At 41.4% G+C, this 15,816-nt stretch overlaps 1 protein-coding gene across 1 annotated transcript in view; it reads left to right on the forward strand.

Moving 5' to 3' along the window:
• The window catches only part of IREB2 (iron responsive element binding protein 2), a 35,056-nt gene that overhangs the window by 10,568 nt on the left and 8,672 nt on the right, over window positions 1-15,816 (forward strand). The window contains exons 6-16 of the mRNA XM_051982424.1: window positions 2,251-2,320; window positions 2,609-2,792; window positions 3,549-3,688; window positions 5,679-5,850; window positions 7,728-7,828; window positions 9,963-10,079; window positions 10,607-10,766; window positions 11,934-12,069; window positions 13,818-13,902; window positions 15,072-15,228; window positions 15,505-15,629. Of these exons, the coding sequence (XP_051838384.1) occupies window positions 2,251-2,320; window positions 2,609-2,792; window positions 3,549-3,688; window positions 5,679-5,850; window positions 7,728-7,828; window positions 9,963-10,079; window positions 10,607-10,766; window positions 11,934-12,069; window positions 13,818-13,902; window positions 15,072-15,228; window positions 15,505-15,629 (1,447 nt within the window). The remainder of the gene's footprint in view (window positions 1-2,250; window positions 2,321-2,608; window positions 2,793-3,548; window positions 3,689-5,678; window positions 5,851-7,727; window positions 7,829-9,962; window positions 10,080-10,606; window positions 10,767-11,933; window positions 12,070-13,817; window positions 13,903-15,071; window positions 15,229-15,504; window positions 15,630-15,816) is intronic.

Raw genomic sequence — 15,816 nt, forward strand, 5'->3', positions numbered from 1 at the left:
CCCTCTACTTACACTCTTAGAGATGTAGCTCCCCCATTTTTTACATGAGAATAACTCCAAGGGCCTACCAGCTCCGGAATTTTTTAATAACTTGTATGTGCTCACTGAAATGGCTTATTGCCCTCTAGACAGGAAGTGAGCATGAGCTCAATTTGGAAGAAACATTTTGTGTAAATTGAGTTTGTAAATTAGAGTAATTGTAAGAACTGTTATTTACTGCAGAAAATAGATGTTCCTTTTTGTGGGCAATCACTGGGAGCTGGTGGGCTGCTGCAGCAGTTTCTGCTTTAATTGTGGAAGCTTGCTTCCATCAAGGACATCGACAGAGGACTTTGGTTTTAGAAAACATTTTCTTCAGAAACCATTGTGTTAGATGAGAAAACTAAGTGGCAACAAAGTAATCAAGTTGACCAGGGTCCCTAGGAGTAGGTGCTAGGGCTGGGATTAGAAACCAGCTTCAGGACTGGGACACCATCCTCGAGATCCTCCTTGGGCTTAGCTTTCCAGACATTTGATTATAAGTATTTTGGTTTGTGTTCTCATGGGAAATAATTTTTAGGGTACTAAAAATTCCATCATTCTAACCCCATAAATTGCTCCTCCATCATTCTGACTGATAGGTGGCAGTCAACTTTGAAATTTAACATGTCTTCCTATATAGAAGTTAATCTAAAATCTTTTTTTGCTAATACTCTAAATTCATTCTCTTCAAGCTGGTAAAATATGAAATCTTTTTCTAGTAATGAGAAGAGAATTGCTTGCTATTTTTAAATGCTATATTTTTCTTACTGTTCCATGAAAGCAAGGGTAGTATCACTTATATATTCATGAATATAAGAAGTCAGCCACAATAATTTTTTTTTTTTTACAATTTCACTTTGGAATAAAAATTTTCTAACTATCTCTATTTTCTTTATCTTGGGGGGAAGAGGAATTACCATGTTAATTAATATAGCGTGAATGCTCCAAGATATTCTTCGATTTCAGCCCTTTTTATGTTAATGAATTTGTATGATATAGATGATTGATAGAATCAAACAAATAGTAAGAAAATGATAATATGAATTTACCACATATAGTCACTTTTGCCTATTTTAAAGAAATAAAATTTCATTCACACATTGATTACAGAGTAAAACACTGTAAATTTGAGTATCTGGGAAGATTGTCTATTCCCTACAAGTCTCTTCAGTAGTCTTAGAGAAACTGCTCCAGAAATACTGAAAACTTGTGTGGGTTCAAGTGATTACTGGTCGATGCATTGTTTAAAGAATCCGGGTTGGGAAAAGACTGTTAAAAACTGCTGCTGCCTTGAGAATGGTTTTTGTAACCTTAATTATATAGTTTATCATTAAGTCACCAGTTAATTATTTGCTGGCAACTAAAAATACATTTTTTTTCTAATCTCATCTTGATTGAAATAACTTCAAATAATAATCATTAAATAAAATATTTACAGTGATGATAGTACTGGGGAAGAAAATGGTTTCTAACAATTACTTTGTTAGGACTTGAGAAGTTAGCACTTTTATATAACATGCTATTTAGACTATTTAAAAGACAGGCATTTCCTACCCGAAGTCATTATATTGATTCTGTGAAAATACTATAATGGAATCATTAATTGGAGGTCCAGGGATTCACACACTATCTAGGGCTAAGTATTATTCCAGCTAGATTTTATGGCAGGATTTAGTTCTAATATGTTTATTGGTGTTACTGTGAAATGATTATTTGAAGTATATTTGTAAATTCCTGTGGCATAAAAACTGATAGAGAAGCAGCAGGAGAAACCATTTTGGATGAGCCCATTTCTTCACTCCTGTTCAAGTGGTTGAAGATGTAGTGACACGTAATAGGTATTAAATAAGTGTTTGTTTATTGATTGGTTGATTTCTTTCTAAAGCAAAGCCCACCAAAGACTTGCATGTTTTTTTATTGGTTTCATCTAAAACAACAAACAGATAAAGGTTGATTTTCCCAAATTTCTCCCAGTGTTATGTTTTGAGGGCCTAGCAAGAACATGAGCAAATAACAATAATAGCTAATATTTATGTAGATTTGCTAAAGGATTTAACATTTGCTATTTCATTTGATATTGCAAAGCAACAAAATCGCCCTTGTCTGGCTTAAGGAGAATGTTTCTTTGTGGTAGGAAAATAAAATCATCTGATTCTGAGAAGTCTAGTAAAGTCTATGGATTTATGGGTTGTGTATGACAATGTGTAATCAGTAAATTTTCTTTTTTAGGCCTGAAACAGTGTTAAAAAACCAAGAGGTAGAATTTGGCCGAAATCGAGAGAGGCTACAATTTTTCAAGGTATATAAATCGTTGGAGGAATTTAAATTCTTATATGGAGACTTGCAGAGTAACAATAGATTTCAAACAGCAGAAATATTAAAAAATGTTTGCTTTTTTTAGTGATCTGTTTGAAGTTATTTTTTTTCTAAAACTTATTTTGTAAATTTTCATATTTTGTTGTCTTTCATAGACCTTAGGGCATTAATTCCAGTATTTTAAATGCTCATTTATGCATGATTATGAAACAATCACAAATTGGTATAAATAGGAACTAACATTTTCATTTTTTATTTGTAAACAATATAGTGGAGTTCAAAAGTTTTTAAGAATGTGACTCTAATCCCCCCTGGAACTGGAATGGCTCATCAAGTGAATTTGGAGTATTTGTCGAGAGTGGTGTTTGAAGGAGAGAATTTATTCTTCCCAGACAGCGTGGTGGGAACAGATTCCCATATCACCATGGTGAACGGCTTGGGCATCCTGGGCTGGGGTAAGTGACGGCCATGGCACTGTTTCTGGCAATTAGCCTCAGGGCTGCCTTTACTTCTTATTAAGTCATTTCTTTAGTGAACATGGATTCCCTCACTTAGTCTGTAAGGCCCCTTTTGTCTTGTGAGACATCCCAAAGGAGCATCGGGACTATGTCAACAAACACGCACCAAGGCCAGGCCTGGACGGTAGTGATGCAGCTGTAAAATTGGCCGTGCAGCTTTTGAAAGCCTTTGTCCTGGCGGTCCTCACAAGCCCCAGCTGACCCATCCCTGGCCTTCCCAAAATGTCCTACCAAGAGCTGCAGAGTTGCGGGCCGCTTGGCCCCCGCTCACAGCTCTTCACCCCTTAGCTGCTCACACCAGTTGGAACATCTTAAAAGTCAGTGTCTAGGTTGAAGGTGAGGAGAACCAGATGATGCCAGGTTTTGGGTGGATCATTGTCTGATGTTAAGGGAACAAACAGCCCCGTGATCCCTGCCCCAGGTAGACAGGGAGAACCCCATGATACCTCCTGACTCCGAGCCTCTTGACCCCCACCTCCATGGCATGTAAGGACTCAGCCATTCTCTCTCATCTTGCTTGGGAGGGGCCATGTGACAGCTTCCCATCTCAGATTTCGCGGCCTTAGCAGGCTGAAGCTGCATCGGGGCTGGGCCTTGGCCCCCCACCTGCCATGTGTGAAACGACCCAGAGACATCTCAGCCACCAGGGGTTCTGGGCCTTGGCTTGACAAAGGCCCTTTCATCTCTTGGCAGGAGTTGGCGGTATCGAGACCGAGGCGGTCATGCTAGGTCTCCCAGTCTCTCTGACACTGCCGGAGGTGGTTGGCTGTGAATTGATTGGGTCATCAGGTCCTTTGGCCACATCCATAGATGTGGTTCTTGGTATTACAAAGGTAAGTGCAAGTCCTATTTCAGTAGATGAACTTAATAACCTTGTTTTTAGGAGAATCTTGTCAGATGCCTTTTCCAATGGAGACAACTTGGTTTTTGAAAGATAAGCCAGTGGTATGTGAACCGACCAGTCCTGCTGACCTGGTCAGGCATGGCAAGGGACTGAGGAACGGCTTCTTCACTGGGATGGTCACAGAGGGAAAAATTTTTTAGCCAAAGTCTGAGTAGGAGACTCCCTGTCAGTCTGTCAGCTCAGGGCCATGAGAAAGTTATTAACTTACTCTTAATGCTTTATTAGTTGTAAATGCCTTTATAGAGAAAAGGCTTAATTAGATTGTTAATATCTAAGTTAATTAATGTGCCATTTCCTGTTATTTAGCCAGGGAAGCTGTAGGGAATGATGGGTAGAACTGGCTTTAGGTCAAAGTCTCCTTTGTCATGTGTTGGCTGTGTGACCCTGGTAGTAATTTGACTTCTCTGAGACCAGTACAGAGCAGAACCAGTCCATCATGGCTCACAGGGAGCGCCTTGTTCATGTCAGAGGCTTTGGGGCCTTCTCCTTTTATACACCAGAAAGTTAGTAACTGTTTTGAGTTCTCCCAAGGAGGCAGGGCGGCACTGGTCCCCTTCACTCAGACCGTGGCCCACAGCTTGGGGTTTTTGCACATGTGGGTGTTTCACATTGGGCATTTGCCTCTCCTCACATAAATTCAAAATTGATAAATGAATAGGATGAGGTTGCTTTCTTTTAGCTTTCAGTTATCATTACCTTTTAAACTGAACCTTTACCTTTAACTGAAAGTGCAGGTTCCCAAAGCAATTCTGCCTTGCTCCCATCCCTGGGAATGCCTTGAGGGTAATTTCTCTGCAGTCTTGCCCTGGTCCTTAATTACCTGAGAGGTTGACAAGTTAGAGAAATGTTTGATAAAGCTCCAGATCTCAAAAAATGATAGAGACCAAACTAAGGCTTGTGACAAGGTCATTTCTCAAAGGAGGGATCCACTCATTAGGTTTTAGAGAAAGTCTAAGGTACTGTTCCTCACTTTCCCTCCCTCCTCTTTATCCAACTCTTAAAAGAATTGTTTTTCTGCAGCATTTTTTTATCTGGTTTTGATAATCAGATCTACTGGTTGGTATCTTTCTCTTGTTTGCTTCCCAAGTGGATTTTCAGCATTAATTATCTTTTGCTTATCAAGAAGCTCTTTGAGCTCTTTTATTGGACACATGAAGAAATCATGCCAATCAATATTTTTCCAAATACTTGGTTTCCTAAACTCACTTCTAGCCAGATTTCTTCTTCTACAAAAGGAGAGGAAAGGAATAGATGATGTGACTCTTAAGCCTTCAGTGATTCAGTGGTTGAAAGAGAACCGACACTTGGGGAAAGGCATCTGGGCCTTTGTGGTGGGCAAGCCTCAGCCTCTCCTGATCTGTGAGATGGGGGTGGGTAGCTCAGACTCTCTACCTCACTTGGGACTGATTAGTTAGGAAAGATTTTAAAAAACTTTAAAGCTAATAAAATGTAAGGAATTTCTCCTTGCCTTAAACAATGGTATGTCTCGTAGGGGAGTGTCAGGTAACTGGTGCTTTTCCCTTGGTTCCTCCAAAAACAATTTCACTGAAAGGGGGGGTTGGAGGAATGGCGGGGTGGGGGGTGGGGTTCTGGTTTTCTAGCAGACAAAGTCAAAGCTTGCTGTTAAATTCAGTTAAGTCATTGGGATGGGGACCGGACTGATTGCTTTGCTTGTCTCCATTGACTTCTGTAACTCAGGAAGTAATTGGGTCTTTAAGATTTGAATTGCTGCTATTATAAAGATGTTTTTGTGCTCATGGTCTTGTGCTGGCTAAAATGCTCTTAGATTGTTGGTTACCCACCCTAGGCCCCTGTCTCCTGTTACTGGGAGCCTGAAATAATGGCTCTGTGGATGCTGACCGGTTTGGGGCGGGCACCATGGCCAGGGCTGTAACCGATCTCTGTCTTCTTCCATGCAGCACCTCAGACAAGCCGGAGTGGCTGGAAAGTTTGTCGAGTTCTTTGGGAGTGGAGTTGCTCAGCTGTCTGTGACTGACCGAACCACGATAGCAAATATGTGTCCGGAATATGGTGCTATTCTGAGCTTTTTCCCTGTTGATAATGTGACTTTAACGCACTTAGAACACACAGGTAAGAGGGCCTGCAGGTGAACTCACCAGTGCTTGGCGGACACTGCCTGAGATGAGTACTGGGGAAGGGGTGGGGGGCTAAGGGCCAGCTGCAGCCCCACACCCGGGGGACCAGACCTCAGGCAGCGGGCTCTTCTCAGTACTCTGTAAGGAGAGCACGAGCCTGCCGGACGGCGTAGACGCTGCTGCTAGGGTCTCATGCCTCTGCTCCTCTCTGCTTCTCCTCCTCCCCTTATGAGCGCATTTATTAAGTGCCTATTGCAACCAAGACACTGTATGGGACACCCCACTCTGGGACATAAGGCTCTGGCCCAGCCTGGGAGCTCTTCTTTTTGCCAGATTTAAGGCTTTTGCCCTCCACTCACCCATTTGTGCCTCTCTCACCATTCCTCACAGTCACCTTTGCCCTCTCACTGCTTCCATCCTCCCTTTTGCAATGGCGCTGCTGACTCTCTGGGGAGACTGATGTCCGCCAGATGCCCCCGTGGCCCCAAGTCCCGGCTGCGCTCCTCAGCAGAGGCTCCTCCCCATTGGTGTTCTTCCTGGGCTCCGCTCAGCGTTGGAGGCTGCGGTCTGGCCTTTTTCCTGGATGCTGCTGCGTGGCCTCCATGGCGGGGCTCTCCGGGCCTGCCTGTCCTGGCAGCCACCTCTGGTCTCTGTGCCCATCCTGCCTGCTCGGCCATCGTGTTCCCATGGAGGCTCCCTGCCCTCTCCCTCTGCCTGGGCAGTTGGCACTACTGAGCCACCTCAGCTCAGGCCGTTGTACAGCTTTTTTTGGCTGCTTATTCTTCCCACTTAGACTATTAAAATAGCAGCCGAAGGTCAGTGTCACACCTGGTAGGGCCTTGGGCCTGTGGTCACAAAGATCTCCGAGAGGATCTGACTGTAAACATCCACTGTGTGACCCTGCCCATGTCATTTAACTTTTTGTCTCAGTTTCTTCAGCTATAAAATGGGAATAACAACTATCTTGCAGGGTTATTGTGCAAATCAAAAGTGATAGTAATTGTAAAAAAAAACAAAAAACAAAAGCCACTTATTCTGGTGCCTGGCACATAGTAGGTCCTTAATCAATGCTTGTTATCCCCCTTTTTCTTAATAGACTTCCTTGCTTCTAACCTTATCTACACAGCTGCCAGTCATCTTCCAAAGGTACGAGTCTGTCCTTGTCACTCTCTGGCTTCCCACAGACTCCTCAGCCTGATTGTCCAGAAGCAAATTCAGGCCTTTCTCTTCTCTTCATCAATTCTGTCTCCCAGCCGAGCTTTTCCTCAAAATTGATGGTGGTTACCATCTTTCTCCTTGTTTTCACACAGCCTGTTTGCCACATCTGAGTGGGGATCCCCTCTGCTTCTCACCTTCCTTCTCTTGAGTCAACACCTGGGTGCCGTCTCCCTGTAGCCTCCAGGGGCCATCTCTTCTTGTCCCTGCCCCTGTATCACATTCTCTTGGGAGCAGGTCAGCTTCTGGGGGGCTGGCCTCTGACCCCCTGCGTAGTGCCCAGTGCTCAGCACATGCTGAACCCTTGGTAATTAAGGGCGATTGATCTGAAGCTCATAGGAACCAACAGCAGCCCTGGGGCAGAGAATCCTGGGAAGCGAGCTCATTGCAGACCCGTCAAGGACTGATTGTCTTTGGCAAATAAAGTACTGCCCTCTTTCCTGTTTTAGTTTTTATGTTTCTGAACTGGCAGGATAATGGAAAGAATACTGTTGTGTTTTTGATGACACGTGTGTGAAGTACACAATTTTTATCCAGTGTCAGGACTCTGTCAATAAATGACTTGTAGAAAATTCAGTGTTATGATTTCATTTTAGTTAGAAATTATCTCCTTCTCAGCCTAAAAAAATTGTTCCTTACTTTTTTTTTTCCTATCAGGTTTTGACAAAGACAAGCTTGCGTCCATGGAAACATACCTTAAAGCTGTGAAGTTGTTTAGAAGTGACCAGGATTCTCCAGTGGAGCCCGAGTATTCCCAGGTACACCCAGGCATTTGGTGGCTTATGTTTGATGTCCGTCCCCAGTGCTAAACCCAAGACTGAGACTAAGACAGCACTTAGAGAATTTGGTGCTTGTTGCTTGGGGCCTCCTACTTCACATTTCCCCAGTGTGTTTTGTAGCTTGGCATATCAGTTTTTTGCCTTTAATTAAAAAGTTTGATTATAAGTGATTTCTTTTAGTTAGTTTAATTAGTTCTTTTTATGTGTTATGTAGTAGGAAGACATATATGTCGACTTTCTTGTCTTAAAAACCAGCATTTATTAGGAGAAAAGTTACTTGTTTGCGATATAAAAGGTTTTTGACAGTGACCAACTTTAATTTTCCTAAATCAAAACTAATGCAGGTATAGATTTATCCGTCAACTATGTCATAATTTGGCCATGGTTCTCCTTATATTGGAATATTGAGTGCAATCCGGGGGCTTCTGAAGGCTCGCTTCACCCCTTTGCTTCCCTTCTTTCCCACTTCAAGATCCTAGGTCTCTGAAGAACTGTAAGGGAATTGGACAGTTGGGTCATCTGTTCTCTTTTGTCTTAAAGCTTCCAAAATTCTCATTTCTCCCATTCTACTAATAAGTTATATACAGTCCAAATTAGGAAATAAATAAATCAGTTCCTGCAGAACTTCCAATAAGTGGTTGTTTTTCATATGAAAGAAGGGTAAAACATCTTTGTGACCAAGATGAAGAAGCCTGAGCGGAATATTATAGTAAACTGTCCCTACCAACAGAATGTTGACTAATGGCTCCACATTAATTGGAAGTGTATATCCTAATAGAATTCTACAGACCACTGTCTAATCTTGTCCACTTTTTCCCAATAACTGATAAAAAGACTTGGAAGGATATTTTTACCATATGTATAGTTAAATAAAGCTGAGTTTATTGGTTGTCAAAGTTAAGGTTCAAAAAAGTATTGATAGGCTAAAACTAACATGATAGAAATTTAAGGCACACATATTCATTTGTTGTTTAAAAAATTCAATTATGTGAGTACAAGATAGGGTATCTTGGATTGATGGCAATTACTGTAGAAAAAGGTCCGGGGATTTTCTTGACTGCAGAGCTATATGTTAGCTATTAATGAGTGCCGAAAGAAAATGATGCATTTGGAAAACATCAAATTATCTTTGTTCTCTGCATGGGTCAGACATCTGGTAGATTTAGTTGTGGGTACCACAACTGGGCACTGAGTCTGGTAATCAGGCCTTTAAAGGATGGAAAACTTATGTCTTGTGAGGAACAATTAAAAGAAGTAAGGCAAGAAGAGGAAACTTGGACTTGACACATGGCTTCCAGTATTTGAAAGGCTGTCATCATGTCAATGAAAAATTTAGAGTCGGGGTAGTTCTAAAGGGTAGAACTACACAATCCTTCCAGCCCCAGCTTGATGGTTTCTCTGACTGATGCTGTGTTAAGGATGAATTTTTTAATAAAGATGTGCAACAATGGCCTGAACTACTCTGTGTGGTAAGAACCTTATCTCTGGGTGTATTCAAGTGGCCAGAGTTAATATGAAGAGGAGACTTCTTCCATGGGGTGGGAAATGGTGCTAGATGGCCTGATTGATTGTCTGATCTCTCAGATCTTTTGTAGCTCTTCAGTTACTTGTGATCCTGTGGTGAAAAGGAAGAGAAATGAAGGGAAGGAGGCCCCCAGATAGACCCAAAGAATAATCAGTGACCAAAAACCTTTAAATTGCTCTCAATATACCAATGTAAGAACCATGGCTAATTTATGACACCTTTGGCTTTGCTAAATTAAATCTATCCTTGCATTTTAAAAATTTTATCCCAAAGGAAAAATCAACAAAGTTAGTAGTTCTAAGGAGCTTTTCATATTGAATCCAAGGTTTCATTTATACAAAAACGGGAAGCTAGTATTTTGAGTTGTCAGACGAGGGACATCTGAACTTTGGGGTACTGACTCTAGGTAGCTGCTCCTGGGGATGGTGTAGGACTTTTAATGGCTGCTTTTAGGACTATGAAAATTAATTAAAATTGGGCTCCTGCATTTTAAAAATGATCATATGGATGGACTCAAGACTGCTAAAATAAATGGTACTCTACACTATAGACTGAAACTATGAATACTAATTCTTTTTCCTCTCCTAGATAATACAGATTAATTTGAACTCTATAATTCCATCTGTCAGTGGTCCAAAAAGGCCCCAGGATCGAGTAGCTGTGAGTGATATGAAAAGCGATTTCCAAGCTTGCCTAAATGAAAAGGTAAATCATTTCAGGTTTTACCTTCTGTGCTCATTAGGGAGAGGTAATTATTACAAGGAGAGAATAAACTCAGCATACCAGTATTTTGTGTAATAGGACTATCAGTAGCTAAATAGTGCTTGCCTCTTTTTCCAGTAACTCAGCCAAGCCATTTCTTTTGATCAGCTGCCCCAGCTTCGCAGGGGGAGTGGGTTCACTGGGGCACACCTGGTATACTGTCCCTGATGATTTTCTAGCCCTATTCCACAGCCTCCTTTTGTTTAAGTCTTTATGACTGCTTTGAGATTGCCATGATGGAAGGCTTCTATGGGTGTCTTCTATGCCCTTGGTCTTGTAAAATGGAGACAGTTGTGTTGGATAAGCTTAGCAAGGATAATTTGGAAATTGACTCATTTGTAGAAAGATATCTCCTTTCAATCCTGCAATCTTAGTGTTGGTTAAAGTTAGTGAGGGGATAGTGGGGGAGAAAACGACAGTGTTACAGACAAGGGCAGAGGAAGCTAATGGATTTGTACAATTTTGTGCAGGTTGGATTTAAAGGCTTTCAAATTGCCGCTGAAAAGCAAAATGATGTCGTGCCTATTCAGTATGAAGGAATTGAGTATAAATTGTCTCACGGGTCTGTTGTCATTGCTGCAGTGATCAGTTGTACCAATAACTGCAATCCATCCGTCATGCTTGCTGCAGGTATGCCTTAGGTTACGGCCAGGCGCCATCTTTGGTCATCCAGCTACCCATCACTACCTGGGACATGATGCAGAAGCATCCCCACCAGCAGATACTTCATCCCTCACATGGTACCTCACATCCGAGAGGCTTTCTTACAGGTTTTAATTGGATCCAGGATGTTTTTAGACAGTTGGTTATAGACTTAGTTTCATTATGTGGAAACAGAGTTCTGGTGATTCTCCACCTATTTGTTGAGAAGTAGGTGACTATGTAAGCCTTAGGCTATTGCATGTTTGAGTCTAGAATCATGGTAATCAGTTGTGAGTCTTCCTCTTTTTCTATCCCTGGTGCTATAAAGGTGTTTAAAAGAAGCATCAGAAATGATGTCTGTGTCCGAGAAGTTTAAAAGATCAAACAAATAGGAAGCAATTAGTGAATATACTTATGTATAACTGAGTGTAAAATTTTAGTTATTATTTTTGAGATTTTTAAAAAAATGTTTTTGTATATCTATACATATACATTTAAGTTATAAATGATGCAGAAGGCAGGAATCTACCACATTGTAGGTTATTTTAGTAGAAAAAGTTGTCCTTCCAGAGCAGCCGGTCTGGCATATTTCAAGGATTCATTATTTATTTCATTGGTGTGGATAGCTCCCTCTGCCAGTACAGCTCTCAGTCCTTTTGTGACTTGGTGATAGGCGGTCTTCAACAAGTTGCTATCATCCTAAAATAAGTTACCTTAAAGCCAACCTGCTGAAGAGCCTTTCTGAGTTCAGGAAGGCTGGTCTTTGATGGGCACATAGTCTGTCTAAAACCTTTCTGGCTTGGGGAAGAACCTGTTGGAACATGTGCTGCTTTCCATGTGTGTCTTTCAGAAGTTCAGAGTCATTTCCATATCATGACGAAGTATAACATTTTAATAGAGGAGGAAGATGAAGTCTATAATAAAAGGAAAGAGTCTTAGGTTCATTTTACCCATAATAAAAGATATTGCCATGTCCTCTCCTTTTTCCCTTGAAGAGGAAGAGATGTTTGTCATCTTTTTTCAGAGATCATTTTATTACACCAGTCTTGGGGCAGAATTAATGTAGTTTTGAAATATCTTTTATTTTTTTTTTTGGTCCTGAGGCTTATTATTATTTGAAAACTGCTGTTCAAGTAACATATTGACTTTTTGTAGGTCTTTTGGCAAAAAAAGCTGTTGAAGCTGGTCTCCGGGTTAAGCCTTATATCAGGACAAGCTTATCTCCTGGCAGTGGGATGGTTACACATTACCTCAGTTCAAGTGGAGTGTTACCATATCTCAGTAAGCTTGGGTAAGTGGCAACTACTGCAGTGCAGAGTAAGGCGCCCAGCCTCCGGAGAGGGAATGGGAGGGGAAGGCAGTGGTTCCCACGCCAACCTTGCTCACAACTGACAAGAGCACTTTTCACACTCTGACATGATCCGTCAGATTTGGGCAACTCTGATTTGGCCTGTTCCGGTGCTAGACAGTGGGTGAGCTGCTGGTGCTGGGCCAGCAGCGTACAGAGATGCACCGATGAGCACAAAACAGCCCCTGTCCAGAGGAGCTTTCCTTTGGGGGACGGCACCACTAAGCACAGGCAGAAGCCCAGGAATTATGTCAGGGGAGCAGGAACAGCTGGAAGAAGCCGGCAAAAGGCCATTGTGGCTGAACCTGAGTTCTCGAGCTGGAAGGGAAAGGAGAGCCAGGTTTCATTACCACCGAGAGGAGTCTGTATTTGATCCTAGATGTGATAGGGAGCAACAGGAGCCGATGGAATGGATTGGGAAGTAGGACTACTGCTTTATCAGTTAGAAAAAGGCCTAAGAAACACAGAGACCAGTTAGGAAGTCGTTTTACTGTGAACTAGGTCCTGGAAGTGGAGAGAAGACATGCTGGTATACTTGAAAAGTGATTGGGAGTGGGGGAAGGGAGGAAGTGGGCAGTCTTCCCCTTCCCTGAGGAAGAACATGGATGAGGAAGGACAAATCCACAGTTGTGAATCTTGAAGGTGGTCCCCCTGACAGAAATAGTGACGTTTGGAAAATGGCGCCTTTGGGAGAAAAGCGAATGAGACATGATGAGCTCGAGATGCCTCTGAAGCATTTACTTAGAAAGGTTCAAAAAGCAGAACAGACACAGACAGGTCGATGGATCCAAGATACTCACTTTGATAAAGATGATCATTAAGCCCTTGAGAGATGATGAGAGGAACTAGAGGAAGGAACAGAGGAAACCCCAAGACAGAGCTTCACTGGGTAGTGTGAAACTATAATGGTAGAGCTGCCATTGGATAGAGCGGAGGAGGAGCCAGATTTGGGTAATAAAAACCCAAAGAGGAGGAGTGAGAGTGGTCAGCAGTGTCCAGTGCTGTGTAAGGATCAAGAAAGATGAGGCTTAAGGAAAAGACCTTGAGGTTTGGCACTTTGGACCTGTTTGGTCATTTACAGAGACTGATTTCAGTGGAGTTAGGAACTTGGAAGCCAAATTGCTAGGGTTGAAAAAGGAATGAGGGGAGAAATAGAAGGAGTGAATAGATGGTAGCTAAGAGCACAGTATAGAAGCAAGAGAGGCCTTTTTAAGGACTGAGAGACTTGGATGGGTTTGTCAGCAGTTGGCAGTGAGCTGGCAATGAGAAGATGAAGATGATGAAGGCAGGATGGGGAAAAGCAGAATTATTTTAATAATTTTTGCATAGTGGCCCTTCAGATAACATGCGAGATAACTTCATGCCTGAAGAGTCAGAGGTAAATGGGACTAAGAGAACAAATAAAGGAGTTTCCTCTGTCTCAACAATTATGGGAAATTCTGTGGGCTTCTGTGGGCTTCAAGTGTCTTTCCTGAGTCTGGTATTTATTTGAGATTTGGTATTTGGTAAGATTATGCAGATGAAAAAAACTAATGAAACTCATGCCTGATGTATGGCAGATTAAGTGACTTTACTTAATTTGTTTAACAAATATCCATAATGGGGCAGGGGTTGTGGGGAAAGGAGGGGAATGCATCTACTCTTTCCTGGTATTAAATATTCTATAATATTTTTTCTCTTTTTTAATGTAGATTTGAAGTAGTTGGTTATGGATGTTCCACCTGTGTTGGAAACACAGCTCCTTTGCCAGAAGCTGTTCTGAATGCAATAAAAGAGGTAATGTTTATAGATTAGCAAAGACAAGTTTGAAAGATGCTCCTAGAATTTTCTTAACCAGTTCCTAGTTATTAAATCTGTGATTAACTTCACAATCTTGAGAGAATTTTGCAGTCTTCTTTAGAGTCACTGCTGTCATAGAAATAGTATGAAGCGGAGGCAGTGAGGGTAAACAGCTTTTGCAAGGAATGAAAAGATACCTGGAGGGGAAGTAAATTTGCAAATTAGGAAGGACCAAGAAGGGGCTTTGGTCCAGTCTCAGGAATGGAAATTCCCCCTCTAACCTGGCTTATAAGTGATTACCTCATCAGAAGGTCCATCTTCAGTAATGGGGCCTCCCCTCTGAGTTAGCCCATTGGAATCATTATTGCAAAATTGGGGCGTTGCAGACAGTCTTGAAATTTGTCTTCAAATTTGCAGTTTGTCAAACTACCTGAAAGAAATTCTCTCCGCCACATCCCCAGTGAGTGATCAGCCAGCTTTGGCATGAAGGTCTCCAACAGAGAGCTAACTCAGCTGTCCTCACAGGCCCATTCCACTTTGGAGCAGCCCTTACTCTCAGAAATTTTTTACTTATATCAGAGCTCAATCTGCTCTGTAGATCTACCTGTGTTCTGCCCTCTGGGGAAAAGCAGAATTATTTTAATAACCCTTTTTGCATAATGGCCCTTCAGATAACATGAGAGATAACTTCAAATAACTTGAAGACAGTGATGAGATCATGTCATCCATGCTCACAGGCCTTATCTTCTGCCATTTAAATGTTCACACCCTTTAACCGGTTTGCTTGTGTCATGGCTTCCATCTCTCTCAGCATCCTAGTTGCTGCTCCTTCCTTTTTCCATAGGAGAGGTGTTGGGTCCATGAAATAAGTGCTAACTTTAAATGTCTATCTTCTCTTCATCTACTTTTTTGGGATCAGAGAGAATGGGGAGCTGGGAGTCCAGAAATCTGCAGAAGGAAGATCTCTTTTCTCTGGTTCCTTCAACTATAAAATGAAAGGATGGACTGGGTCCCTTCTGTGGTCATTTCCAAGGTTCCTTTTTAAGCAGTAATTATATGCTCATAGTAATAGAACCTGTTTTGGTTATCTTGTTCCTTCTCACTTGTGCTTATGTATATAAGATCTTTCTTTTCTTGAAATGAAGTTCCCTCCTCCTTTTTTTTAGGGTGACTTAGTTGCCTGTGGGGTGTTATCTGGCAACAAGAATTTTGAAGGTCGTCTTTGTGACTGTGTCCGTGCCAACTACCTTGCCTCGCCACCTCTAGTAGTAGCTTATGCCATTGCAGGAACAGTGAATATTGATTTCCAGACCGAGCCTTTAGGTAACTTGATTTCTTAATATATATTCTTTCTGATAGTGGGGTTTATTCTCTAAAATAGAATCATTTTTATTAGAGATAAAAATGACTTGTACACTTATTTTCTTTCTAGTTATATATCAATTAACACGGATACTGTAGCACATACATTCTATTGCTTGATCTGAAGTATTCTATAGTAAATTATTTACTTGGGTAATGATTAATAGATTTGAAAAGCAATAAGCATTTTATCATTCTTTGCTTACATTAAACATATTTTAAAATCTTTTAAAATAGGCACTGATCCCCAAGGCAGAAACATCTACCTACATGACATTTGGCCTAATCGAGAAGAACTTCATAAAGTAGAAGAAGAACATGTGATATTCTCTATGTTTAAAGAATTAAACGAAAAAATGGAGGTAAAGATGCATTCTTAAATAGTGGAGTGTAACTGCACTGTTCTGCCATATACCTGGATTTGTGAATGTCATAAGGCATTTTACTTAGAAAATGTCCGTTGGGAATGAAATGTTTTTGGTGTCAGATTTGACATGACTTCATCTCTTTTATGATTCCTTTTAAAATAATTCAAGGCTCTCAGAAAGG

This window comes from Antechinus flavipes, chromosome 2, assembly GCF_016432865.1.
Source record: "Antechinus flavipes isolate AdamAnt ecotype Samford, QLD, Australia chromosome 2, AdamAnt_v2, whole genome shotgun sequence".
Lineage (NCBI taxonomy): Eukaryota > Metazoa > Chordata > Mammalia > Dasyuromorphia > Dasyuridae > Antechinus > Antechinus flavipes.